This window comes from Oryctolagus cuniculus, chromosome 4, assembly GCF_964237555.1.
Source record: "Oryctolagus cuniculus chromosome 4, mOryCun1.1, whole genome shotgun sequence".
Classification (NCBI taxonomy): Eukaryota; Metazoa; Chordata; class Mammalia; order Lagomorpha; family Leporidae; genus Oryctolagus; species Oryctolagus cuniculus.
Window position 1 is genome coordinate 67,751,469 of NC_091435.1, and position 26,558 is coordinate 67,778,026.

Consider the following 26,558-nt stretch of genomic DNA (forward strand, 5'->3'; position numbering starts at 1 on the left):
CCAACAGGGACTCCTAACAGGATTCCCAGTGTGAAAGAAAGTGCAGATCCAATAGTGACTCCCAGAGTTTAGTAACTGGAAACAACAGGCGGCTTTGTACCTGGTACAAGTGCTCAATATCTTTGACTCCAGAGTTTGATGAGTTAATTCTTAGTGTCTGTTAAAATACAGCTAAGCCACGTTTCCTGATAAAACTTTGGTGATATCTTACCAAAAATTTATCACAGTTCTTTCACTTAAACCTGAGTTTATATCTATTCTGATTCACAGGTCTCACTCAGAAAGAGATGACTGTAACAACAGCCTACTGTTCATATGCCTTGGTGATTTTTCACAACTGGCGTCATGTAACATACTAATAAAAACATTTTCTCTTTATTAAAGAGCACCTAGCATCAGAAGGTCTCAGAGTTAGCAGGATGGGAGAAGGGGGTGGAGATCTGTAAGAGGGCTTTTGAATACTGGGATTCAGCTAAGGTTAAATTTGAGTGCAGATACAGTTTTGCAGTTGTGTACACAAATGGCATTCTGCTGGCTGACATATTGCATACTAAACTGTTCAGAAACCTGAGAAGTAGGAACGGTCTTCAGGAATAATGAGTAGTGGGGACATTGAACTTCTAGCAGTGGAGTGATGATCTGTCATAGTTTTTGGTTTTTGTTTTGTTTTAAAGATTTGTTTATTTGAAAGGTAGAATTAGAGAGAGAGAAAGAGAGAGAGAGAGAAAGAGAGCTCTTCCATCCATTGGTCCACTCCCCAAACTGACTACAATGGCCAGGAGCTGGAACTCCATCCAGGTCTCCCATGTGGGTGCAGTGGTCTAAGCACTTGGGCCATCTTCTGCTGCTTTCTCAAGTACCTTAGCAGGGAACTAGATCTGAAGCGGAGCAGCAAAGACTCAACATCATAGGTGGCACTTAATCCACTGGGCACAACTCTGGCCCATGTCATAGTTTTTAAGTATGGACCAATTTCACTATATTATCTTACCACAAATACTAAAGTTATAAAATAAAGACATTTTGGCTGGTGCTGTGGCATAGTGGGCTAAGCATCCGCCTGCAGTGCCAGCATCCTGTATAGGCACTGGTTTATATCCCAGCTGCTCCTCTTCTGAGCCAGCTCTTTGCTATGGCCTGAGAAAGCAGTAGAAGATGGTACAAGTGCTTGGGCCCCTGCACTCCTATGGGAGACTTACTTTGGATTGGCCCAGCTCCAGGTACTGTGGCCATTTGGGGAGTAAACCAGCAACTGGAAGACCTTTATCTCTGTCTCTCCCTGTCTCTGTCTGTAACTCTACCTCTCAAGAAAATAAATAATTTTGGTTTTGACAGGCAGAGTGGACAGTGAGAGAGAGAGACAGAGAGAAAGGTCTTCCTTTTTCCGTTGATTCACCCCCCAATGGCTGCTGCAGCCGGTGTGCACCGAGCTGATCTGAAGCCAGGAGCCAGGTGCTACTCCTAGCCTCCCATGCAGGTGTAGGGCCCAAGCACTTGGGCCATCCTCCACTGCACTCCCGGCCACAGTAGAGAGCTGGACTGGAAGAGGAGCAACTGGAACAGAATTCGGCGCCCCGACTGGGACTAGAACCCAGAGTGCCGGCGCTGCAGGTGGAGGATTAGCCTAGTGAGCCGCGGCGCTGGCCAAATAAGTAAATTTTTAAAAAGACATTTTGATGACATAGCAGGAAAAGGAAGCGTATCACCAATTTAAATCCCAAGATGTAATGCTCCTTCCATCCCCATGTTTTCCCTGACACATCTCTTCTTAAAAGCTAAAAAAAGAGGACTTCATTTGGCCTAGCGCTTAAGACATCTGCATCCCACAATGAAGTACCTGGGTTCAATTCCTGGCTCCAACTCCTCACTCCAGTTTTCTGCTAATACAGACCGGCTCAACTAATTGGGTTCCTCCTGTCCACACGGGAGATCTGCATTGCATTCCGCTCCTGGCTTTAGCTCCCAGCTCACTGTGGATATTCTGGGGAGCAGGTGGAAACTATCTTTCTCTGTTTCTGTCTCTCTGTCTCTCTATCTCTCCCTCTGCATGTGTGTGTATGTGTGTGTGTGTGTGTCTGCCTCTCAAAAAGGGTCAAAGTTTAATTTAATTTAAAATTAAAATTAATTGATTTTAAGATTTGGTTTAAAAAGAGATATCTCAAAAAGGAGTCCCCAGCTGTCTTCCCCCAGCTGGGGCAGTGCCACACTGGAGGTTAAATTTTAAATATTCCTTATGTAATGAGCTACCTTGCATGTAACCCCCTGAGTATTTTATCACTATAATTTAATATCAAGAAATGTACTACCATTCAAATTTCATTTACTCAACATGCAGTTACATCACAGCTCACGTGTACATATTTGTGTACTAGGAGACAGGATTTTAAGGATAAAGTGAATTGGGAGGGCCAGCACTGTGACGTAGTGGGTAAAACTGCCCTCTGAGATGCTGGCATCCCATATGGGCACCAGTTTGAGTCCCAGCTGCTCCACATCCAATCCAGCTCCCTCCTAATATGCCTGGGAAAGCACTGGAGGATGGCCCAAGTGCTTGGGCCTCTGAATCTCATGTGGGAAATCCAGAAAAATCTCCTGGCTCTGGATCAGCCCCACTCCAGCCATTGTGGCCATTTGGGGAGTAGCGGATAAGTGAATTGGAAAATGTAATCTACACCTTGGAAGTAATTAGGATCTTAATGAGACATTAAGAATGCATAACACTACTGAAATACAAAGTAGTTCATATACAATTGCAAGATAAGATGGCCTTGAATGTCCTATATTATGTGAAGACAGGGATTTTATAACAAGTCAAGTAAAAAGTAGAACATAGCAGAAATTTGCATCCCAGAGGCCCCTATTAAAGGAAGGATCAGAATAAGGATCAATTAAGGAATAGCTTGTACAGGAAATGAGATGTAATTTTTAATTTTTTTTTTTAAATTGTCATCTATTTGAGAAGCAGACAGAAAGAGAGAGAAAGAGATCTTCCATCTGCTGGCTGGTTCCCCAGATGCCTGCAACAGCCAGGGATGGGTCCGTCCAGGTCTCCCACGTGGGTGGCAGGAACCCAAGCACTTGTGCATCACCTGCTGCCTCCCAGGATGCATTAGCAGGAAGCTGAACTGGAGGTCGAGGAGCCAGAGCCGGGACTTGAAATAGGCACTGCGATGTGAGATACACGCATCCCACCCAGCAGCTTACCCCGCTGTGCCACAACGCCTGCCCTGGAAATGAGATTTTTAATCTGAGACTTGGGGGGGGGGGAACTAAACATGAACCGCTGGGCTGGAGTAGTAATTCAGAGAAAACTACAGCAGAGTGACATGGGGAGGCAGATGCCGACTCAGACCCTGGGTGGGAGTCACTGCTCCTTCTTGTAACGTAAGAGTGACTTTGCTAGCCAGCCTTCTCCACTAAAGAGAAATGTCCCCTGACACCTTCATCATCAGAAAAGCCCTTTTGTATAATGTACAGGTTCCGGGGTCCCCTGACACCCGGCCCAGGGGCCAGGCAGCCAGGAGAAGCAGCGTGGGCACAGGGCCACCCAGCCTGCCCCGCCTCCCACGGCAGTGGTAGTCCCCCGCGCCAGCTCCCCTTCCAGAGAGCCAATGACAGGGCAGGAGGAAATCTCCCCCCCCATCTCCCCAGCAAGCTGCTTACCATGAGCCTATGATTAACCTCATTAGCACGTGTTTACCGCAGCCATCATTAGCATCAGACATTAGAAACAACAGGAACAGCCATTATCCTGCTCTGTGCTCCCTAGCTGCGGGCCTCCTCCAGCAGCTAGGCCCCTTAGTCACAGCGCAGTGGAAACATGACACGCAGCGCAGGTAGGGCCCTGGTGCCTGGGTGCTGGAGGATGACGCTGGGGCCAGCTGTCTGGGGAGTGCAGCCCAGACTGGGGAAGCATATGCGGGACATTCCTCCAGGAAGAGATCACTGGTGCCCGTGAACGGAGAAAATAGATTACTCCTAGAAACGTACACCGCACAGCTCTGAATTGGGACAATCAAAATAGCAACTCCCAGTCCCACCACTGCCTCCCAGAACCTAATTAATGCTGTGGATGCGGCTGGCTAATTATTTCAAAATCACCAGCATCCCGAGCCGCCCCGCCGGAGGCCCATGGCGGCCTCTCTGAAGTCTTCCCTGACCCCACTCTCCTGGGAAGGGCAGCTTCCTGCAGCGCACGCCATTGGAAATCTGTTTACTCCAAATTAGTTCGGTGTCTTCATCTCAGCTCCTGGATCTAAGTGTGGATTTTGTGAGCACGGGAACTGTAACTTCCAGGCTGTACTGGCCCATCCCACCCACGAGTTCCCAGCCTGCAGTCCAGGGAGCCCCCAGGGCACTGGGGGTGGGGATTTGTATGGACAGAATTTAAGAAGTCTGAATTTGGATGGGAAAAATGACTATTTATACTAATTTTTAACTGAAAATTAGTACACCTGTCAATCATGAGTGTAGGTCATGACCCACAACACTGTTGGCCATATCACATTTTCAGTTTCTTCAGATATCTCCAAGTACAATCTATGCTCATCAGTAACTCAAAAGGATGAAACTTAGACCCATAGCAGAATATTTTTAATACATTTGTCATGAAGCACATACAAAAACTTATTACAAATGTATTTACTACACTGGTGGCTTTATTTCCAAATCGTTGATATCCTTTGTAATCCTATTTTATGCATCCATTTAAAATATAATTCTTTTTTAAAGATTTGTTTGCTGGGGCCAGCGCTGTGGCGTAGTGGGTAAAGCCACCGTCTGAAGTGCTGGCACCCCATATGGGCGCCAGTTCAAGTCTCGGCTGCTCCACTTCTGATCCAGCTCTCTGCTATGGCCTGGGAAAGCAACAGAAGATGGCCCAAGTCCTTGGACCCCTGCACCCATGTGGGAAACCCAGAAGAAACTCCTGGCTCCTGGCTTCAGATCGGCGCAGCTCCGGCTGTTGTGGCCAACTGGGGAGTGAACCAGCAGATGGAAGACCTCTCTCTCTCTCTCTCCCTCTCTCTCTGCCTCTCCTTCTCTCTCTATGTAACTCTGCCTTGCAAATAAATAAATAAATCTTTTTTTTTTTTTGACAGGCAGAGTGGACAGTGAGAGAGAGAGACAGAGAGAAAGGTCTTCCTTTTTCCATTGGCTCACCCCCAATGGCCGCTGCAGCCGGCGCACTGCAGCCGGCGCACCATGCTGATCTGAAGCCAGGAGCCAGGTGCTTCCTCCTGGTCTCCCATGTGGGTGCAGGGCCCAAGCATTTGGGCCATCCTCCACTGCACTCCCGGGCCACAGCAGAGAGCTGGACTGGAAGAGGAGCAACCAGGACAGAATCCGGTGCCCCGTCCGGGACTAGAACCTGGTGTGCCGGCACCATAGGCGGAGGATTAGCCTACTGAGCCACGGCGCCAGCCAATAAATAAATCTTAAAAAAAAAATGTATTTATTTGCTAGGCAGAGCTACAGAGAGAGGGAGAGACAGACAGACAGAGAGAGACAGAGAGAGAGAGATCTTCCATCCACTGGTTCATCCACTGGTTCACTCCCCAGATGGCCACAGTAGCTGAGCCTGGGCCATGTTGAAGTCAGGAGCCTAGAACTCCATCCTGGGCTCCCATACGCATGGCAGGGGCCCAGGTACTTGGGCTATCTTCCACTGCTTTCCAAGGCACATTTGCAGGGTGCTGGATCAGAATGTGAGCAGCCAGAACACAAACAGGTATGCAAATGGGATGCTGGCATCACAGTGGATTAACCCACTATGCCACAACTGACTGTACCACAATGCTGGGCCCGAGGTTATAATTCAAAAAGGAGCTCCAAGATTTTTCCCTGTTTCCAGAGGCATGCATGTCTATAAAAGAAAACAGAACTGATTAAGAATCTTTGTGTCAGACACAGAGCAAACACTGAGTACATTTTTGCTCAGTGGTTTTATAAGCATATATAGCTAGGGGCTGGCGCTGTGGGGCAGTAGGTTAATGCCCTGGCCTGAAGCACCGGCATCCCATATGGGCACTGGTTTGAAACCCAGCTGCTCCACTTCCAATCCAGCTCTCTGCCATGGCCTGGGAAAGCAGTAGAAGATGGCCCAAGTGCTTGGGCCCCTGCACCCACATGGGAGACCCGGAGGAAGCTCCTGGCTCCTGGCTTCAGATTGGCTCAGCTCTGGCTGTTGTTGCCAATTGGGGAGTGAGCCAGCAGATGGAAGACCTCTCTCTCTCTCTCTCTCTCTCTCTGCCTCTCCTCTCTCTGTGTAACTCTGACTTTCAAATAAATAAATAAATCTTTACCAAAAAAAGCATATATAGCTAACAGATCTTGAGGTTCTACATACAGTTGTATTTGTTTGCTTTTTGCAGCAATCTGTGTAACCCAGAAGTTAACGTTCTGCTTTGTCATGAATTGCTGCCCCTTTTCTATTCTGAATACCGCAGGTCCTTATTTTCTACCACTGTCCCTTCTACAAGCAATACCCCTTCCTGTGGCCTGGAAAGAAGATCCCAGCACCCTGGGCAAATACCACGAGTGTGCGCAAGCTCATCCTCTTCTTGGAGACCACCCTGAGTGAGCGAGCGCCCCGCGGCTCCTTCCACGTCTCCCAGGCCATTCTCACGCCCAGAGTGAAGACCATCGCCAGGGGCCTGGTCGGTGGCCTCAAGAACACTCTGGTTCATAGGTAAGTATTTATCCATCTCACAAATCAGGGTTTAGTTTTGTTTTTAATTAACTTGATTCTGTTCTGAATAAACAGCAGAGAAACTGTAGAGTTTGACCATTTAAAAGCAAACAAAAACACTTACATTTGAGACAGCGATGCACTTGGGGTGGTTCACATTAACAAAGGATCTCTAAACACTTTTTTAAAAATACACATCATAAAATTAAATATGCTTTAAGTTTTGATACCATGGTAAAGCACTTTGAATCAATGCCATCGATGCCAGCTTGCTTGTGCCACTTGCCCTGGTCCCTTACAGTTGGTCCAAGTACTCACTTATTCGAGAATCATTAACTACAGACCATTGTGCCAGAGATTCAGAGATGGCCCTTCAAGAGTTTGTTCTCCTTTCCATGTGACCCTGAGTCCTGAGAAGCAGCTGAGGACACTGCCCCCCATGCCCTAGCTGTGGATAATCCCTGGGGGTAGAACGGAGCTGACCATACAGTTAAGCAGGAGAAGTGCCGGTGATGTATGTTGGACAGCGTTCTTTGTCCTGGACACCAATGGATGATAGATGTTGTCAAGAAAAAATAGTGGTTTGTGTGTGTGTGTGTGTGTATGTTCATGCCCATATGTACACACATACGGGAACCATTCCAAATATACTCAAATAACAGGGCATCCTTTGCAGTCCAGGCTGGGGAAGCTAATATAGTTGGGTAACAAAATGTATTTTGTACACTGCAGTTGGTTCCTGGGTCCCAGATGATGAGAGTGGAGTTCAGATAGTGAAAGATTCATCCAGAAGCATGCCCCTGTGTGGCTGGTTCTGAGTTTGAAGAGTGTGACCTCAAAAAGAGGATTACACCCAAGAGGAGTTTAGATAGCACAGGGCACCTGCATTTTTTTTTCTTTGGGAGTGCTCCTGCTTATGTTGGCTGCGGACAGAACCGGAAACCTGTGTCATTTTTTAAATGCTTAATTAACACATAATAATTGTGCATATCTCAATACATGTATATGATGTGTAATGATCAAATCATGGTAATAACACTTATCATTCCTTTATTTTTGGCACTTTCAAGCTCTTCTTTCCTAGTTCTTCTCAAAATACACAATGGATTATTGTGAACTAGACACTAAGATGTGAAACACTGGAACTCGCCGCTCCTATCTGCTGTATTTTGGTACCTACTATCCAACCGCTCACCAGCTCACTTCCCCCCACACTTCCTGGGGTCTAGAAATCACTATTCCACTCTCTTCTAATTTGAAATCTTTATTTTTAAAAATTTATTTATTTGAAAACAGAGTTACGGAGAGAGAGAGAGAGAGAGAGATAAAATCTTCCATCCACTGGTTTACCCCCAAAATGGCTGTAACGGCAGGGGAGGGCCTGGCCGAAGCCGGGAGCCAGGGGTTTCATCCAGATCTCCCTTAGTGGCCATCTTTGGCTTTTCCCAGGCCAAGAGCTGGGAGCTGGATGGGCAGGGAAGCAGCAGTGCCACCAGCGGCTCCCACACCGGATGCTGCATCACAGGCGGAGGCTTAACCCTTTCAGGGCCACACTGCTAGCCCCTGGAAATCAGTTCTTCTAGTGGGCACATATGAGAGAAAGCACATAGTATTTGTCATTCTGTGTCTGGCTCGTGTCACTTAACATAATGTCTCCTGGTTCTAACCAGTTTACCATTCTTTTTATGACTGAATCCCAGTGATCCTCCTTTCTGTGTGGTTCTCCTAAGCTGTTGTAGTTGAATTGGTTGTTTTGAACTTGGAAAACAGAATTAATAAAACAATACTATATCTTTTTGAAAGATCCTGAATTAGAAGCATATATTATATATTATATATATTCATATAAACGCCTTTGGTAAATTTGTAGATTAACACAGTGGTATTTATTATTCATTCAGCCAACATTGAGTAACTGGGAGGGGCCAGAGGGAAAGATAGACAGCGAATGAATATAGCTCTGCTCTCTGCTAGAACTCAAAGTCTGGCAGGAAAAACCGACATAAAAATTTCTGTAAGGCCATGTGAAAATCACTCTTATAAAGTCTGTGCAGGGAGAGGTGTGAAACAAGGAAGAGGAAGCATTTAAAAATAATGAGTAGTTCTAGCTGCATGCTGTATTCTTAATATCAAGTACCTTTTCTGTGGAAGATTTCACTTCATTCTTAAATCAAGCCAGCCTCTCAGAGGGCTCATTATCTAGGGCACAGTGTCACCACTCACTTAGATGGGACTCAGCGAAGTTAACTGACCCAGATCTGCATAGCTGCCAAGAGTCAATAATACATCTCAGACTTGCTTGTGCCACTTGCATGGCCACTGTGCTCCTGCCCTGTCCTTTAGAAAGGATCAAATAACCAGGCTTCTGTGGACCACTGTCCTTTATAAAGTTCAATGCTACCCCTTTCTCTCTGCAGGCCTGGAATTGTCTTATTAGTATGTGAATCTGGCCAGATCTCTGGCTGCAGCTGTTGCCCCACAGTGTCACACTGGTTTTCTTACTTGTAAATTCCTAGAACTTTGATTGGGCTGCAGATGAATCATAGGCCCTTTCATCTAATGACAGGGGCATGTGCCCAAAGCCAGGGTGTCCTGGTGATGCCATAGCCCTTGCCTGGTTGGCAGGCAGCATATGTCCCTGGGATTAGAAAGACTCTTTGGCATCTCGGCCCCTATTGGTCACAAGACTATTACAGGGAAGCATCATGCATTCCTAGGCTGGCTCATCTACTAAGGCAGGAAGTGCCGCTGAGGTCGAGCCCAGTGCAAACGTGACCGTGACCTCGTCAGGGCAGCTGAACCAGTGCAGGGCCTTCCCCTGGGCGACAACACCCAGAGGGGCTGTCCTAGACCACAACCCACCCAGCTGGTTCTGAGCACTGGTCATCAGCCAAGTTGAGTGAGAAGACAAGGCATGCTTTCCATCAATGTGGAGAGGGTTCTCTCACACAGGAGTTAACCTCCCAACTCTTCGCCGAACGTCAGACGCGAGAACTTGCACATCTTGGCTCATCCCCCTAGAAGGAGGCCACAGAAACCGTAGCCACTGTAACCGAATTTCTACTGTGGCTCTCCCCAGATTCAAGGCATCCTGGAGTTCAGATTTATAGTACTCACACTGAAGTCAAATGAAAGTGGGTTTTGCCCAAGCGTCTGGAGAGAGCTGCCATGAAAGAGGGCACATGGACTGAACCAAGGAGGTCTGGGGCTAAAGTCCAAGATGGTCTCTCCCCATTCATTTATTGAATCCCTAAACCCCTAGTACTTCAGAATATGACTATCTTTGGATATGGGTGCTGTGCTTAAAGAGGCAATTAAGTTAACATGCCAGGTGGACCCTAATCCTTTAAAGAAAAGGAACCTCAGACACACAGAGAGACCCCAGGACTTGCGTGCACATAGACGAGGCCAGGTTAGGACACGGTGAGAAAGCAGTCACCCGCAGGCCAAGGAGGGAGGCCTGCTGGCTCCCTGACCTTGGCCATCCACCTCCAGAACAGGAGTACACACATCCCTGCTATTCAAGCCATCCTGGGTCCTGTGTTTGGCTACCACAGCCCTTGCAAGCTAATGCAGTTCTTAGCAACACGGTGGCCTTAGACTTCTGAGGTCCCTGAGCTGTGGTTTTCTCAACAGTTCACTGGGATTGATAACACCTCACGAGACTGCAGAATCTTAACATGAAAATGCCTACCACAGAACCTGGCACAAAATACACCTGTCAGCCCTATTGGTAAAGAAGGCTGGAAAGTGTAGCTCTGGCTGCAGCAGGTCGGAGTTTCCACCAGGCCTACCATGCCCACTTCCCCATGGTGACCAGCAGATGGCGCCTGTGTTTCATACTTAAACGCTGCTGTTGACAAAGTCTTGACTGCCTCAAACTCGGTAGCACCATGACATTCATGTGGGCCCTTGTATATTCCTGGTCTCTGTGCAGCCCCTCGTTGTCAGGCCAACAGCACTTTGTAGCTTAAGTTCTTACCCCCAGCTTCCAAATGTTTCAGACTTACATTCTCCCAATTTATGAGACCTCTTATTGCAAACACTTAACACGGTACTTACCATATCCTGGGAATTGTCCCAGACACTTCTGATGGATTGTTTTATTTAATGCCCCAAAACTCTGTGTGAGATACTGTTAGGACCCCCATTTTGCAGGGGGCAGAAATTGAAGGACCACAAAACTAAGTAAACACAGGTCATCCTGAGATTTTTAAACCTTTTGCAGTCCTAGTTAAAATGCAAATGTCCCTGAGAGAGCGGTTTAGGTTTTAACCAGCTATTGTTCTAAAAGCACGAAGCGGTTCAGGAGAAGAGTTTTAGCCCAAGGCTGACTAGAGGCAACTGAGTGTGGGCAGAGGCCCAGGACCGAGTGCAGTTGTTGTGTGGAAGAAAGGGGAGAAAGACAACAGTGCCCCCACTGGCCGATCGAGGGTCATCTAGGAGACAGCTGTACATACATATGTACCCAAAGGAAGGGGTGCAGCTTCGAAGGAGAAAAGGAACCAGCTGGAGAGGTGGTACCCAAAGAGCAGAAAGAGGCCGCTGGTGATAATGAACGTGACCTAGTTCAGTTTGGGCCTAGAGCAAATCCTTTATAAGAAATCGCCAGGCCCTCTGCCCAACACAGGACCAGTTTCTGTCTTGTTTAAAGTGCTCTCAGCCAGTCGGGCACTTAGTAAGTTATTTTTACCATGACGCAAACTCCGAGTACATCTTATCGCTCCCTGCCTACGGCTCCGGGTACTTTGCACTCACTACTAATGCCGCAGTGGTCACCCTGAGTTGGCATGACTTGTTTATGTCACTAGCCTGTTAGCTTTAGTGGGCACCACATTTGGCTGTCATGTAGGAAGTCTTCAGTTTATAGAATGAGACTGATCGTATGCATTCATGAGACTACTGGTTACACACTCTTCTACTAAGAAGCCACGCAGAGCAAGTAGAATAGCTATATGTTCATTTAGAAAAAGGTGAAGCTTAACTCCTACTGTACACTCTATACAAAAATTAATTTGAAGTGAATCTGAGAGCTAAGCAGGAGCTAAAAACATAAAATTTTTATAAGAAATATAGAATATCTTTGTGTATTAGGAGTAAGCAAAAGTTTCTTTAAAATATCACCAGTCATAAAAGAAAAAAAATTGCTGGATAAGACTCACTCAAAATTAACACATTCAGCTCATCAAAATGAAAATCAGCAGGCAAGCTCCAGGATAGGAGAAAATATTCACAAAATATTGCTGACAAAAGACTAGTATCAAGATACATAAGTAATTGCTACAATGCAGCAGCTTTTTTAACAGATTTATTTATTTATTTGAAAATCAGAGTTACACAGAGAAAGAGAAGTAGAGGCAAAGAGAGAGAGAGAGATCTTCCATCCTCTGGTTCATTCCCCAATTGGCCGCAACAGCCGGAGCTGCGCAGATCCGAAGCCAGGAGCCAGGAGCTTCCTCCTGGTCTCCCATGCGGGTGCAGGGGCCCAAGCACTTGGGCTGTCCTCTACTGCTTTCCATAGCAGAGAGCGGAATTGAAAGTGGACCAGCCAGGACGGCGGCTTTACCCGCTATGCCACAGTGCAGGCTCTGAATGTAGCAGGTTTTTTGTTTTTGTTTTTGTTTTTAAAGAAAGTAAAAAGATTAGTAAAAGAATTGAACAAACACTTTCAAGAATAAGATATACAGAGGGCCAATAAGCACATGAGAAACTACTCAACGTTACTAGTCATCAGAAAAGTGCAAATTGAAGCATTTTGAGCTATTGCTACCCATCCATTATAATGGCTAAGATGAAAGACTGGTAGCACCGTGTTAGGGAAGGAAGTGAAGCAAGTGGGACACTCAGGTGGGAGTCTACCTGTATGGTAGAACAATTTCAATGGGAAAAGGCCCAGCAGTTTCTTATAAAACTATGTATAAACCATCTCTGCAACATAGAAATTTTATTCTTTAATATTTACACAAGAAAAATGAAGGGGCCACATTGTGGCACACTGGGTTAAGCCACCTCCTACAAAGCCAACATTTCCATATCTGAGCCCTGGTTCAAATTCGAGCTGCTCCGATTCCAATCCAGCTCCATGCTAATGCACCTGGGAAAACAATGGAGGATGGTCCAAGTACATGGGCCCCTGCCACTCACATGGGAGGCTAGGATGGAGTTTCTGGCTCCTGACTTGGCCTGGAGCAGCCCCGGCCATGGCAACCATTTGGGGAGTGAACAAGTAGATAGAAAATTTCTCTCTCTCTCTCTCTCTCTCTGTGTGTGTGTGTGTGTGTGTGTGTCTCCCTCTCCTCTCTGCCACTCTGCTTTTCAAATAAATAAAATAAAAATTTAGGGCCGGCGCCATGGCTCACTTGGTTAATCCTCCGCCTGCAGCACCAGCATCCCATATGGGCACCGGATTCTAGTCCTGGTTGCTCCTCTTCCAGGCCAGCTCTCTGCTGTGACCCAGGAAAGCAGTGGAGGATGGCCTAAGTGCTTGGGCCCCTGCACCCGCATGGGAGACCAGGAGGAAGCACCTGGCTCCTGGCTTTGGATCGGCGCAGCACCAGCCATAGCGGCCATTTGGGGAGTGAACAAGTGAAAGGAAGACCTTTCTCTATGTCTCTCTCTCTGTCTATAACTCTACCTGTCAAATAAAAAAAAAAAAAGAAAAGAAAAAGGAAAGTTAAAGTAAATGTCTACAAAAAGGCTTGCATAAGAATGCTTGTAACAATTTTATTCACAATGTAAAAAACTGGAAAAAAATTCATATACCCATAAATAGGAAAATGGAAAAACAAACTGATTTGTTTGTACAATGGAATACCATGCCACGCTAAGAAAAAGAAAGAAAGAACCATTGATACACACATCAACATGGGTGAATTTCAAAACCATTATGCTAAATAAAGAAACAGTCACACCAAAAAGTACACATTGCATAGTTTATATTAAATTCCAGAACAGGCAAATACAATCTGTAGTAGAAAATAATCCTAATAATTATTGTTGATGGGAGGATGGGACAAGGATCGCTGCAGAAGAGGTGCAAGAGCTTCTTGAATGCTGTTAATGCTCTATACTTTGATTTTTTTCTTTTTTGTTTTGCCAAAACTCAGTAAATATATACTTTAGATTTGCACATTTTATTGCACATAAACTTTATGTCAAAAAAGAAAGCCTGAAATGAGAACGGAAGTCTAATTAATCCTATGCCAGTTGAAATGGAGGGGCTGTGTATAAATGTTTGCAGTTGGAATATGTTAATACCAGGATGGATTGATGGAAGCCGGGTGATGGTTGGTGGATTGATACATGGCAAGCAGGTGTAGCCAATGGAGTACTAGTATCTGAGTGGTCAATATACTTACTATAAAATTATTATAAGGTTCTGTAATTTTTACTATATTCTAATTAGAAAAAGGGCCGAGCATTGTGACACAATGGGTTAAGTCACTGCCTATGACTCCAGCATCCCATATCACAGCACCAGTTCAAGTCCTGGTTGGTCTATTTCCAATCCAGCTCCTTGCTAATGCGCTTGGGGAAAGAAGCAGAAAATGACCCAAGTACTTGGGCCCCTGCCACTGACATGGGAGACCTGGGTGGAGCTCCTGTCTTTGGCCTGGCCTGGGCCTGACTATTGCAGCCATTTAGGGAGTAATCCAGGAGATGGAAGCTCTCTTTCTCTCGTCCTCCTTCTCTGACTCTCCCTTTCTCTGTGTCACTTTGCCTTTCAAATAAATTAATAAATACATCTTTTTTTTTTTTTTTTTTTTTTTGACAGGCAGAGTGGATAGTGAGAGAGAGAGAGACAGAGAGAAAGGTCTTCCTTTTGCCGTTGGTTCACCCTCCAATGGCCGCCACCGCTGGCGTGCTGCGGCCGGCGCACCGCGCTGATCCGAAGGCAGGAGCCAGGAGCCAGGTGCTTTTCCTGGTCTCCCATGGGGTGCAGGGCCCAAGCACTTGGGCCATCCTCCACTGCACTCCCTGGCCACAGCAGAGAGCTGGCCTGGAAGAGGGGCAACCGGGACAGAATCCGGCACCCCGACCAGGACTAGAACCCGGTGTGCCGGTGCTGCTAGGTGGAGGATTAGCCTATTGAGCCGCGGCGCCAGCCAATAAATACATCTTTTTAAAAAAAGGATTGAAGAGTGCACCGATTATGAAGCTCTTGATCTTAGTTTTCTCTTTTAAGCTCTTGTTGGCATGGCACCACTTTGGTGCCTGAGACAGGTAGTCTGCTCTTCCAGCAAAGAAACCTGGAAGGTAGAACGCTTGGTGGAATAGAGACCACTGCCACCCCTAAAGAAAATGTAAACTTTAAGCAGACATGCCCCTCATGGCTTGTGATTTCCTTGACATACTTTTGTTACAATCAGGGGACTGTTGTATTCCCATGCCTACAGACGCAGAACTTTCAACTCTGCCCTCTGTTCTCTCTGCCCCCAACACTTCCCTCTGTGTAGGAATCTTCCTGCCATCCTGGACTGGGTGAAGACACAGAAGCCTGGAGCCATGGGCGTCAACATCATCACATCTGACTTCGTGGACCTGGTGGACTTTGCCACGACCGTCATTGAGTTGAATGACCTCCTACAGGAGGACAGGGCTTTGGCTAAATGCTGATTTGATTGCTTGTTTAACTTAATGTGGAAGTTGTTGATCCAGGGTAAAGTTTGGAAGGGTTTCCTGTTAGGATGGTCCCTGGGCAGTGATGGAGAAGTGAGTAAGAGGAGGAGGGGTTTTTTTTTTTCCTTCCTCACAGGGCCATTAGGATAAAATGACAGGGCTTTCAACTGCATTTTTTTTCCCCAAGAGAGACTTTAAAAAAATTTAAGTCTGAGGGAATAAAATTTATTTCATGTGGTTAAGACCAGAATCTCCCCAGTGGCTTATGGTGGTGAATGGAATATAGGAATAGGATATGCAAATGCCACTGGGGTATGGAGTGTCCCCTGATTGGTCCAGTTTCCCTATTATTGTCTTTACCAAGATATTGTGCTTGAGCCAGTGAGGATAGACCAGAAAGGCATTCCAGGTAAAAGGAATGACTCCTAGCAGGTGTGGGCTGCCCTCTGGGTTGGCTTTAACATCAACCCAGGGTTCTTAGGTGAGAGGAGGTCAAGCACCAGCTCTCTCTAGGATTCTTGAATGCCACCCCTTCTTCCCTGAGAACGTAAGTTATTTGTCACCAAGGTGTTTCAGCCACAAGCTCTTTGTGCATAGCTTGTGCAGGCAACTGGTCACCTTCATTATTCAGATCAACAGTATATACTGCCTTTAGAGCTGGAAAAAGATTTCCTAATTTTAAAACATTGATTCCCTTCTATTTCATTAGGCCCTTACTTAAAAGTGAAAGGAACAATGACAGGAGATCTTTTGAGAACTGGACTCACTAAGAGATAGACATGCATGTTTGTTGCTTTCCAGATTCCTTTGATTTAGTTCTGTCGCTTTCCCCAAAATGTAGCTGCCAGAGCAGCACCTGCATCATTTTGGCAAGGTCCTCTTTAGAGTGAGGTCTCCAAGCCAAATCTTGGAGTTGCATTTCATTGTTTTCTGCCTAGGACTTAGGTGCATAGCGTGGGACACCACACTAAGGCATCCTGGCTGTGACACATGGAGGCAGACACAGGGTGCATGGGGAAGTGCAGTGGCATTAAAGGAGGAAGCCTCAAGTAGGATGGGAGCCGTTCTGTAACTCCTGGAACACTAGACTACCTCGGGGACGTTTAGGATGACTTGTGGGTCATCAAGTGAGAAATCCCAGTGTTGGAACTTAGCCAGTTCTTGTCTGGACTGTTCTACTTTCTGCAGGTTGTTTTGAGCCTACTACTCACCACTGAATGAGGGCTTTGAAACTCAAGAGGGGATTTTGTTTTTCTTTTTTTATTGAGAAGAGGTGCTTACCTACAAAGAGCCCTCTTGTGTTCTGATTGTTTATTTATTTGTTCATTTATTTATTCATAGAGTAAGAATCTGCAGTGCTTCTTATGTCAAGAGCGCTCCCACAGGAGCTTACCGAACTTGCCTCACCCAGGACACATGCTGCCACGGTCCTCTGCCCTGGACGGGGCCTCGTGTATCAGGGCTGTGAGTGACCTCTGACGCTGCTGTAGATGGCCTAGCTCTGTCCATCCTGCTGGGGGAGACAGTGCCTGTGTGTGGCTGTGCTCCAGCTCTGAGAAGCCCCTACTAAGCCACGCAGTGGGACAGAAGACGCAATGGGTCAAGAAGAAAGAACTCTTGGTGCTTGAGGTAGACCCTCGGGAAGAGAGTTGCAAAAGAAGGAGCCAGAAAGAAAACTGGGCGTGAGCGTGGATGAGCCTCAATGCTGCTCGGTACCCTCCAGGTATCCTAGCAAGTGTCAGCTTCTGGATTCCTAAGGAGGAAATACAAGCGTGGGATCTGAAATGCATGTGTGCATTCGTGAAGGTCGTTGGCCCCTTCTCCCAGGAGTTCCCCACTCCTGTCTTCTGATGCTCGTAGCTGGACTTTGCATGCTGCCTGCAGTAAGGGGCATCCTGGGTGAGCTACTAAAAGTACATGCACATCCCTGGCTCTTGATCTTCCAGCCTGCACTTTCTGTAAAATAGTTGAAGCCCTGACTTTTAGCTCCCACAGCTTCAGGAGGTCACACTACAGTTGCTTCTGGGAAAATCTTGCTCAAATCTCCCTTTTCTTGCATTTGAACCTCTCCCTAAAGAGCTTTGGGGATTAGCATTATCTAATCCTGTAGAGTTTTCTCTGGATAGGAGGAGGAACGAAAATGCCCTTCCTTTCTTAATTTCCCTTCAATTTGGGTAATAAACCCTAGCAACCAGCCCTGAAACCCCTGGCCTGTCCTCAGAGTTTACTTTTTTTGTTGTTCTGTTTGGGTTATGTTTCTATCCTACCGACTAGATTTATGCCCCTCTCTTGACCCTTCGTTACTTGGCAAAGAGATAAGGAGGCAAGAGGAGAATCATTCTGCTCTGTTTTATTTGAGCCTCAGCTTTGTCCAGGTGCTTGGTGCTATGAGGCCAGGTGTGTCGACAGGTATCTATACTGGATGCCAGTGAAACCAAGGGCTACAGACTGTTCAGTGAAATGTTTACTTGATTTTCTTGTTTAGTTTTTCAATATATAGTTGCACTTTGCTTGAATTGTAACATTTAAGTGCACCTTAGTGTTTTCATGGTAAGAAAAAAAAAATCATCAAGCATGACACAGAAGCACAAAAAACCACCAGGGTTGTGTGCATGGAATTCTGCTCTGTGTGGTGAATGCAAGTAGTCACTCATTTGGGCTGCTTTTGGTTGCCTGCTTTGCTTGCATTTTGAAAATCTGCATAGGAGTTCTGGGAGATAGGAGGAGAATTATTTAGTTTTCCCTTTATAAATATCCTCAAATGGGTGAAATCTCCATCCCATGAAAAAGTTGCTTGACATATGTAAAGATTGTGTGCATTCTATTCCTTGACCATGAGGCCAAGCAGAACTCAGGCACGTGGGACAGAAAGAAAATACACCTTAAGTCAAGGACTCATTGCACACCTGCCAACAACAAAAATGGTGACCCAGCCATATCATATGTTCTCACAAGTTCTGGGGACTTCCAGATCAAAATCAGGCTCACACTTAGATCAAAATTGACTGAGCCAAAGAGGACTTAAGTTTCACAGAATTTTGGGTCATTATTTATTTCAAAATATAACTGGGTTTTTCATGAGCTCCCTGGACCATTTCTCACACAGTCACATGTCCATGTCTTGTGGCAAAGGGGACCATCACAGGTTTCAGCTGGGTTGGAACAGCACGGAAAGTTCGAACTTTGAGCATATTGGAAGTACCATGTGGTGTCACAGGTACAAAAGATATTCTTAGGTCAAGATGAATCTGATGAAAGGGGATGACAAGCTACTGGAGATTAAATTTTATTTTGATGACAGACCTAAAGGGGTCATGCCAAACAATTTTTAATATTTGCTGTATTAGACCTGATAGTAGTTTAGTCATTTTCCTTAGTGCTGGATCCAGTTCCCTGAATCTTGAGAACAGTTAAGCCACAGTCCAAGCCCAGGATTTTATGTAAACCCAGAGAAAAGCACAAGATCTGAGCCCAGGTAGTGATAGGTCTTAAGAACTCTAATCCTTCTTTCAAAAACTTCATATTCACATTAAAAAAAATGTATGTTTCTGTCCAAGGAGCATTCAGGAATTAATCTCAGCTTTGTGGTGTGTTGGGATCTTCTATCTTTGGTTTTCTGAATCTTTGCCTTTAGAAAGTGCTCCCCAAAGAGACCTGATTGCAACCCAAGTAGAGGGCTGAGCACAAAGCTAACAGTGGAGACACGGCAGAGACTGAGACTGAAGCAAAGTCACTCCACTTTTCTGGGAAGCAAAAGTACTACACGAAAGCAGGCCACGTGTCGGATGTAGTTCATGCCACTTTAAGTTTTTGCCGTGTTCTTTATTGTCTGACTTCTTAGGTTCTGGGGAGCAGACAGTGCTATCGAATGAGGCACAGCCATGAGGCTCCCCTGCCTGAGTGGAGCTAGTGACCCTCTGGTCAGTCTTCCTGCTCTTTCATGTGTAATAAAGATGCTGTCTGCTACCTGAGTGCTGAGTGTTGTGCAAACATCAGTGGATCAGCTCGCAACATAGAAGGTTTCTAGTGTGTAGGTCAAATGCCTTATCCTCAGGGTGTGTACAGTTGTGGACATTCTTCCTTCTGGGGCACACATGAAGAATGCTACTTGGGCTCATTGAATGGCACCTCTACTGATCTGTATAATGAAATGTGGAGGCCTCAGAAACCTGCCATCAGGTGTGGTGGATCCCGACAGTGGGCCTTGCCCAATACATGCTATGCAGCCTTGTAACGTGAAGAGGAGGTGAATAGGAATCAATGGCATCAAACATCCAAACTGCAAGGAAGTTGGTTGATCACGGTATAGGACATGATTGTCCTTGTATATTGCACTAGGTTTCTAGTGCATCTTTGTCCCATGCCCCCGGCTGCCTCCTGGTATTTGCCACCATAGCTAAGTCACTCACATGCATTGCACTGGGACATGCAGGAGTAAACTGATGGTGTATGTGATGTAGCTGAAGACTACCCTTAATATGAACAACTCTCTAGTGCCCCCAAGAGAGCCTCTATCTCCTTAGCCTTTGTATTCTCCAGCTTCCTACTAGTGTGGTGGTGCCATTGGCACTGTATCTCTACACGAGCCCTAACCCAGAAGAATGTACCACAAAATGTTTTTAATTGATTTCCTTAAAATAGCACAGTCTCAGACACTAACATTTTCTAATATAACTCTATCCTTCAGTAGATAGAGTGTGCCCTATCTTCTCCAACGGAACTTGTTCTTAGGAATTTTCAAACTCAGCTAAATAGTTGGAAAAGCTATTTCCCTCTTCTCTCTGGGAATTCCATTCCACAATCTGCTGAAGCAGCCCCACCAAAAGTCTAGAGGCATTTTCTATGACTTCCTTCTCATCTCCTGCACAGACCGCCACCTTCTCCTCTTGTCTCCTTGCTGTCGTCCATCATCTCCTGGTTACGGTTAATCACAGGACGCTGGCAAAATGGACGTGGGAGGAGTGGACATTCAGTGAGGTCCAACGCACTCGTATCACAGTGGCTGTTGCTCCTTACTCTCCTTTATTATTGCATCTGCTACCCACCCCACTCAAATATTAGAACTATACTTGATTGGAGCACAAAACTTTGGGAACCATATTACATTCAAATAGCACGGGCTTGCTCACAAGCTTTAAGCCCAGGAAGAAGCACAGCACTTTGAAAAGTCAAATACAGGCCTTTGGCAGCTTTGTACATTTGCGGTTAGTTTATTGCACTAATTATACTTCAGTCACTAATCTGTAGTATCAGTATGGTGAATCTTAGAACATATTCTAGAAATAGTGGTACCTTGCTGCTATTATGCTAAGTTATAGCCCAGTGTTAATAAGTGTTAAATACAAATCGTGTATTCATTATTCGTACTGTGTATATGCCAACTGTAATACTTAACCTCACCGATCAGCGATTAGAAAATACAGAAACTGTCCCAGTGAATCAAGTCTTGGTGAATTCAGATGATATATGAACCTGATAAATGCTGTAATAGGTATTCTATTTTGTCTGATATTGCTTGTTTTACACTACAGTTGCATGTTGTTTGCAAAGTTAAATATTCAAATAATAAATTATACAAAATTATGGTTAGGATTAAAAGGTTGCTTCTGTGCTGCTGGATATGCTGTATTTTGTGGCTTCATTATCTCATTCATACACATTTCACTTGGCTTTTTAGCTCCCTCCCCCAAGAAATAATGGTTCAAATATATTTCTCTGTTTTTCCCCTGTAACTTTGATTAAACTGCTCGATTTAACCTAGCACATTGTAATTCCAGAATACCTCATTTTAACTGTGAAAATTTTTACTAGATATTATGACATGATATGTTTTCTTGTATTTGATTTGAACTATGTAGCTTAATAATAAATGTGAAACTTTAGCAGGCACTTTGTTTGGATGAACATTTTATTATTAGCCCAACTTCTAATTTTTTTTAAGGAGCTATAGACTCAGCATCAATAAAACTTCTTGTTTTACAGTATTTGGTGAAAACGCACTCAGCCCTTTCTAGTGTATGCTGGGACTAACTCAACCTGTTGCAGTCCCTGAAGTCAGCAGTATGTGAAGTATGTAGACAACCTTGACATTGTGCTTTTTCAGACTCCATCCTTAGTGCTTCAAATATTTCCATTATGCTTTGGCCAGGCCTACTGAATGCCATAGCCTCATCTGACCACCATCTCAGGCCCACATGAATCTGAGGGATTGCTAAATGCGCAGAAATAGAGTAATGCCCCGATGATGTATCCGAGTATACAAAGAATAAATAAGGATTGGCCTGCAGTTGCTGTTGCAGTGAAGATTCCAATATTTTTTTTATATCTAATTTTGTTATTTGAATATCAAAGATGGCTTCATTTCAGTGAACTCTTTTTCCCCATCTACAAAAATAATGTGTTGGTGTTAAAATCCTTTATATGAATTTAGCAGAAATCAGATGAATTCTAAGCAGTCATTCATTTCATGTTTTTGAACTTTGGAACAGATAATTAAAAATAATTACATGTTCCAGTTACTGTAATAGTTTAAGAATATAGTCATAGTCAGAATTATCTGCCTGTATTTAGTTATTATTTGGCAAATATGCTACATTGTCTTCTGTTTGGCTTTAATAAGTACCTCTTTCAGTAGCTTAAAGTTGTTTTTTATGTTTATATAATTTTTACTTTTTTCACGTTCCAAAAAATATTTTTTAATTTGTTTTAAAAATTTATTTGCAAGACAAACAGAGATAATTAGATAGAGAGCTAATTCACTCCCCCAAATGCAAGCAACAGTGGGCGAGGGCTGAACCCAAGAGCTTGGAAACACAATCATGATCCCTGACGCGTAACAGGAACCCAAGAATTTGAGCCAGCATCAATGTCTCTGAAAGTCTGCGTTGTAGGAAGCTACCATAGGAGCTGAGGCTGAGAATCCAACCCAGGCACTCTATTGTGGGAAATGGGCATCTTGGCTTCTAGGTGGAACACCTGCTCCATTCCACAAGAAGTGTATACATTCTTTAACACATAGCATGGAGAGGGTTGGACCCAGACATAACCAAAGCTGATATAACCTGCATGGATGTAGTTGCAAAGATACTGCTGACCTGCCTCAATTTCTGAGCATACACTTGGGTTGAGATGTTGCCTTCACAACAATGGAGTTCTTGCATTATGTATGAATCTTTCATGTCTATTCACAGATTAATTTATCATATTACAACTAGATTATACACATTCCATTTGGCACAGAAGCTAAGGATAGGGGTTTCAGAGATGTACAGACCTGGGATTCTATCCCAACTCTACAACATCCTGGTTGTGTGACCTTAGACAAATTAACATCTCCACATACATAAAATGTAGGATTAATATTACTAAAGGGGTGACCAATTAAGCTACTGCCTGCAACCCCAGCACCCCATATGAGTGCCAGTTTGAATCCCTGCTGTTCTGATTTAAATCCAACTCCCTGCTAATGCGCCTGAGAAAGCAGCAGCCCAAATGCTTGGGCCCCGTCTCCCACATGGGAGATTTGTATGGAGTTCCTGGTTCCTGGCTTTGACTTGGCCTGGACATGGCTGTTGCACCCATTTGGGGCATGAACCAGGAGATGGAAGATATCATTCTTTCTGTCTCTGTCTCTCTCTTTCTGTAACTCTGCCTTTCAAATAACTAAATAGACTTTAAAAAATACCTACTAGGAAGGATTACTGAGTAAAACAAAGAAGCAAATGGAACGCATTTTAGCACAGAGCATGACACATAGTAAAGTCTAAATAGTAACTATTAGTTTAGTACGAGCAGCAAGGACTCTGCATCCACTTTCTCCATATTGCAACCAGCACTGGCCTTTATGTGGATTTATGAATGATTTAGAAGGAACTAAATTAATGAGAGATAAAGCAGATAAATGTGGGCAGTGACAGGGAATATGAAAGCCCTTTGTACCAGAGGTTCTGCCGCAGAAGATCAAGTCAGCTGGATTACACTGGGTGTTTAGACTGCATCTCTATCTCTCTCTCTTTCTCTCTCTCTCTCTCTCTCTCAGGGAGAGGAGGTGGTCATGGGCAAAGAGAAGTACAGGATGTAAGGAAGACAAAGGGCTACGGTTTGGTCACTGGCGGCTCCCATGTGTAGAAGTTTCCCGAACTGAGACTTCCCTGTTGACTATATTGGGGTCGATTGATTAATGATGCTAATGCTGTGTAAGGATGTGATCGGCTGCCACCCCACATCATCCTGCACACCATGGTGGCATGACTCCCACTCTCTGAGCAATGCAATAACTCCCCGACTGGCTGCACACCAGAGTTTGTAACTCCAGCCACTGCTATTCTAAGATACAAAGAGTCAAAATCTTCAGCAATCAAATCCAAAAATATATATATATAATCTATACATAAATATAATGTATTAAAACATAAATTAATATAATTTGATATATAAATTATGTAAAATATAATATATTAAATTATATAAATTATATATGATATGTAAATTTATTATATAAATATAAATATTATATAAATATATAAACCTAAATTAAAATATAATATATAAAATATAGATATTATGTATATATATTCAACAGGAAGTCTCAGTTTAGTGTTGAAACCTCTATTCCTTGCTTACGGACCAAAAAGAAAAAGGCTTCAGTATCTAGTTACCATGTAATACCATTCTGTTTATTGTATTTGCTTATTTTGTAGAAATTGTCCTGGGTTTTCAGTAGTGATAGAACATTCCCTCTCAAATTTAGGCTTTTGAGCATTCACTGTGATGAAGCTGTGAGAATGACCTAAGTTTATGATCTTTCCAAGTTGAAAATAAATGCAGTGCTTACCACACACATCTGCCTAGAACTTAGCTTGGCTGTGTTCCTTCTAAACATTCCTTACTAAGTAGATATAAACTGCTCTTTGAGATAGAAAGCACCTCTCTTTTCATAAAGCGACTTTCTCCAGGTTTCTTACAGAAGTCCACGTAGGCTTTCTCCACGCTGGCCAGTGGAGTCACCTGGGCCCCAAAGAAGGATGTGGTGGGTGAATGGGGAATGCAGGCCACACATCCCATTTCTTCCACTTGAAAATGAACCCTTGTCTGTGAATCCCTGCGGTTAGCAAGCCTGAATGTCCTAGATTTTTGTTGTGGTTTTTTTCCAAAGGAATTCTTCTTAATCAGCTGTATGTTTCTTTGTTTACCCCACTGCAAGTCTGCTCGCCAGGCCCAAAGGAGGGTTATTATTTTTAAGACTTGAAACTTTTCATTCTCTGAGAGGGCGGGAGGTTTCAAGAGGTACAGTGGCCAAAGCCCGAGTGCCCAAAACCTCACCCAAAGTGACCTGGACAAGTGCCAGTCCAACAAAAGCACTAGTCAGCCCAGGGTGTTTTCACAGCTGGACAGTGTTTGGGGATAGCATGGGTCGAAAGAGGGGACACAGAGGTGGCAGCCTCTGCGGTAGCATTATGCAATTGCAAGGAGCCTTGGGCAGGCAGATGGCTTTAATCGAATGGGTCAAGTGTCTTTCTAAAGAATGAGATTTGTCCTGTAGAGAAATGCCCTCAGAAGCAAACTCCTATTGCTAAGAAGGCCACTGAACACTATTCTTTGTTTAAGCTGGGAGCTTGGCTGCTTTTTGGCCTGAAGCCTTTCCTGCCTTGACCCTCACTGGGTATTTGCTCAATTCAACCCAAGGGGGTTCTGATTCCAGGGCCTCCATGAACTATACAGGGATCTGGAAGAAGATATCAGACAGCCTTTTGCCAAAGTTTCCCTCACCAACAGCCTTGTGAGTTAGAGAGCTTAATTGCCACCCATCAAAGAGGCCAGTAAACTACTTCCTGAGGGCTGAACCACCCTCACACGACACACAAAAATCTTAGCAACAAGTACACTTTTTCTTGTATAGGATCCATAACTTTCATAAGCTTCTCAAAGGAATCTATGATCCAAAAAATGTGTACACCACTGTTTTCCAAGAGCCTGTGGAAATGAGTTATCATTTAAATGTTGTTAAACAAGAAAGAAGTCTAATTAGGCTAAGGTTAGAGTCTTGACCCTTCCTATTTACAAAAAAAAAAAAAAAAAAAAAAGAGAGAGAGAGACTAAGACTCATGTGGATTTGTTCCCTCTAAGTGCCCTCCTTCAAGAAATAAGGTCAGATTAAGGTCAGATGAAAGAGGATAGCAATATAGTAGGGGCTGGCACTATGACTTAGCGGGTAAAGCTGCTTCCTGCAACACCAGCATCCCATATGGGCACCAGTTGGAGTCCCAGAAGCTCCACTTCTCATCCAGCTCCCTGCGAATGTGCCTGGGAAATCAACAGAAGATGGCCCAAATCCTTGGGCCCCTATACCCATGTGGGAGACCCAGAAGAAACTCATGGCTCCTGGCTTCAGATCGGCGCAGCTCCAGCCATTGCAGCCATTTGGGGAGTGAACCAGCAGATGGAAGATATCTTTCTCTCTCTCTCCTTCTCTTTGTAAACTCTGCCTTTCAAATAAATGAATAAATCTGGAAGGAAGGAAGGAAGGAAGGAAGGAAGGAAGGAAGGAAGGAAGGAAGGAAGGAAGAGAAAGTGAGCAAGACTAAAATGTGTAGGTCCAAAAGTTCCCAAGGCTGCTTGGGATCCAGCGAGAGAGTATGGTCAGGGACCAGAGGAAGCAGGCACTCTGGGAGAGAAGGGATGGCAGGTGAGTTATGCACAGATCTGGGTACCACAATTCAGAGGGAAATGGGTAAACTGAGAAGGATCCAGAAATCCTGCTACATGGGACACTGCGTGGGTTGGAACAGGAAAAATGGAGAGAAAGTTTATAGCAATGTCTTCAAATATGTTCAACTTGTTACACAACTAAGATTTTAGAATGTTGTGCCTTTATATGTGGCAGAGATCAAGGAAAAGCTGGGCGAAGGACTAATGGTACAGGAGAGCAAACCCAAAGAGAACTGCCTGCTCAAGGCAGAGCTGGGTCCACAATCCTGGCTCTGAGAGCCTTCCCAGCACTGTTTCTATTTCCCTCGGTTTTCCATTGCCTCCTGAGCGGGGGCGGGGCAGTGTGCTAGAACCAATGAGTTGTCATTTCAAGAATGCATGGCTGCGCAGTGAGACACTGCCTAGGCAGGCGAGGATTTCTGAGGGAGGGTGTATTAGTCCCCTACCACTACTGTGCCAAACCACCACAGATGCGGTTGCTTACCGTGCTCACAACAGCACGGGCCTGGAGTCAGAAGTCTAAAATGGGTCATCAGGTAATTTT

The 26,558-nt window shown here is 44.7% G+C and overlaps 1 protein-coding gene across 2 annotated transcripts in view; it reads left to right on the forward strand.

Annotated features, from left to right (window-relative positions):
- Positions 1 to 21,196, forward strand: part of PLCXD2 (phosphatidylinositol specific phospholipase C X domain containing 2) — a 65,255-nt gene extending 44,059 nt beyond the window's left edge. The window contains exons 3-5 of one of the 2 annotated variants that reach the window (XR_518516.4): positions 6,447 to 6,688; positions 15,145 to 15,400; positions 16,649 to 21,196. Coding sequence is in view for 1 of the 2 variants with exons in the window: in XM_002716713.5 (XP_002716759.1) it covers positions 6,447 to 6,688; positions 15,145 to 15,304 (402 nt within the window). In the remaining variant the exon portion in view is untranslated. Of the gene's footprint in view, positions 1 to 6,446; positions 6,689 to 15,144 lie in introns of both variants that reach the window. The other variant, XM_002716713.5, reaches the window with a different exon arrangement.
- The last annotated feature ends 5,362 nt before the right edge of the window (positions 21,197 to 26,558 follow it).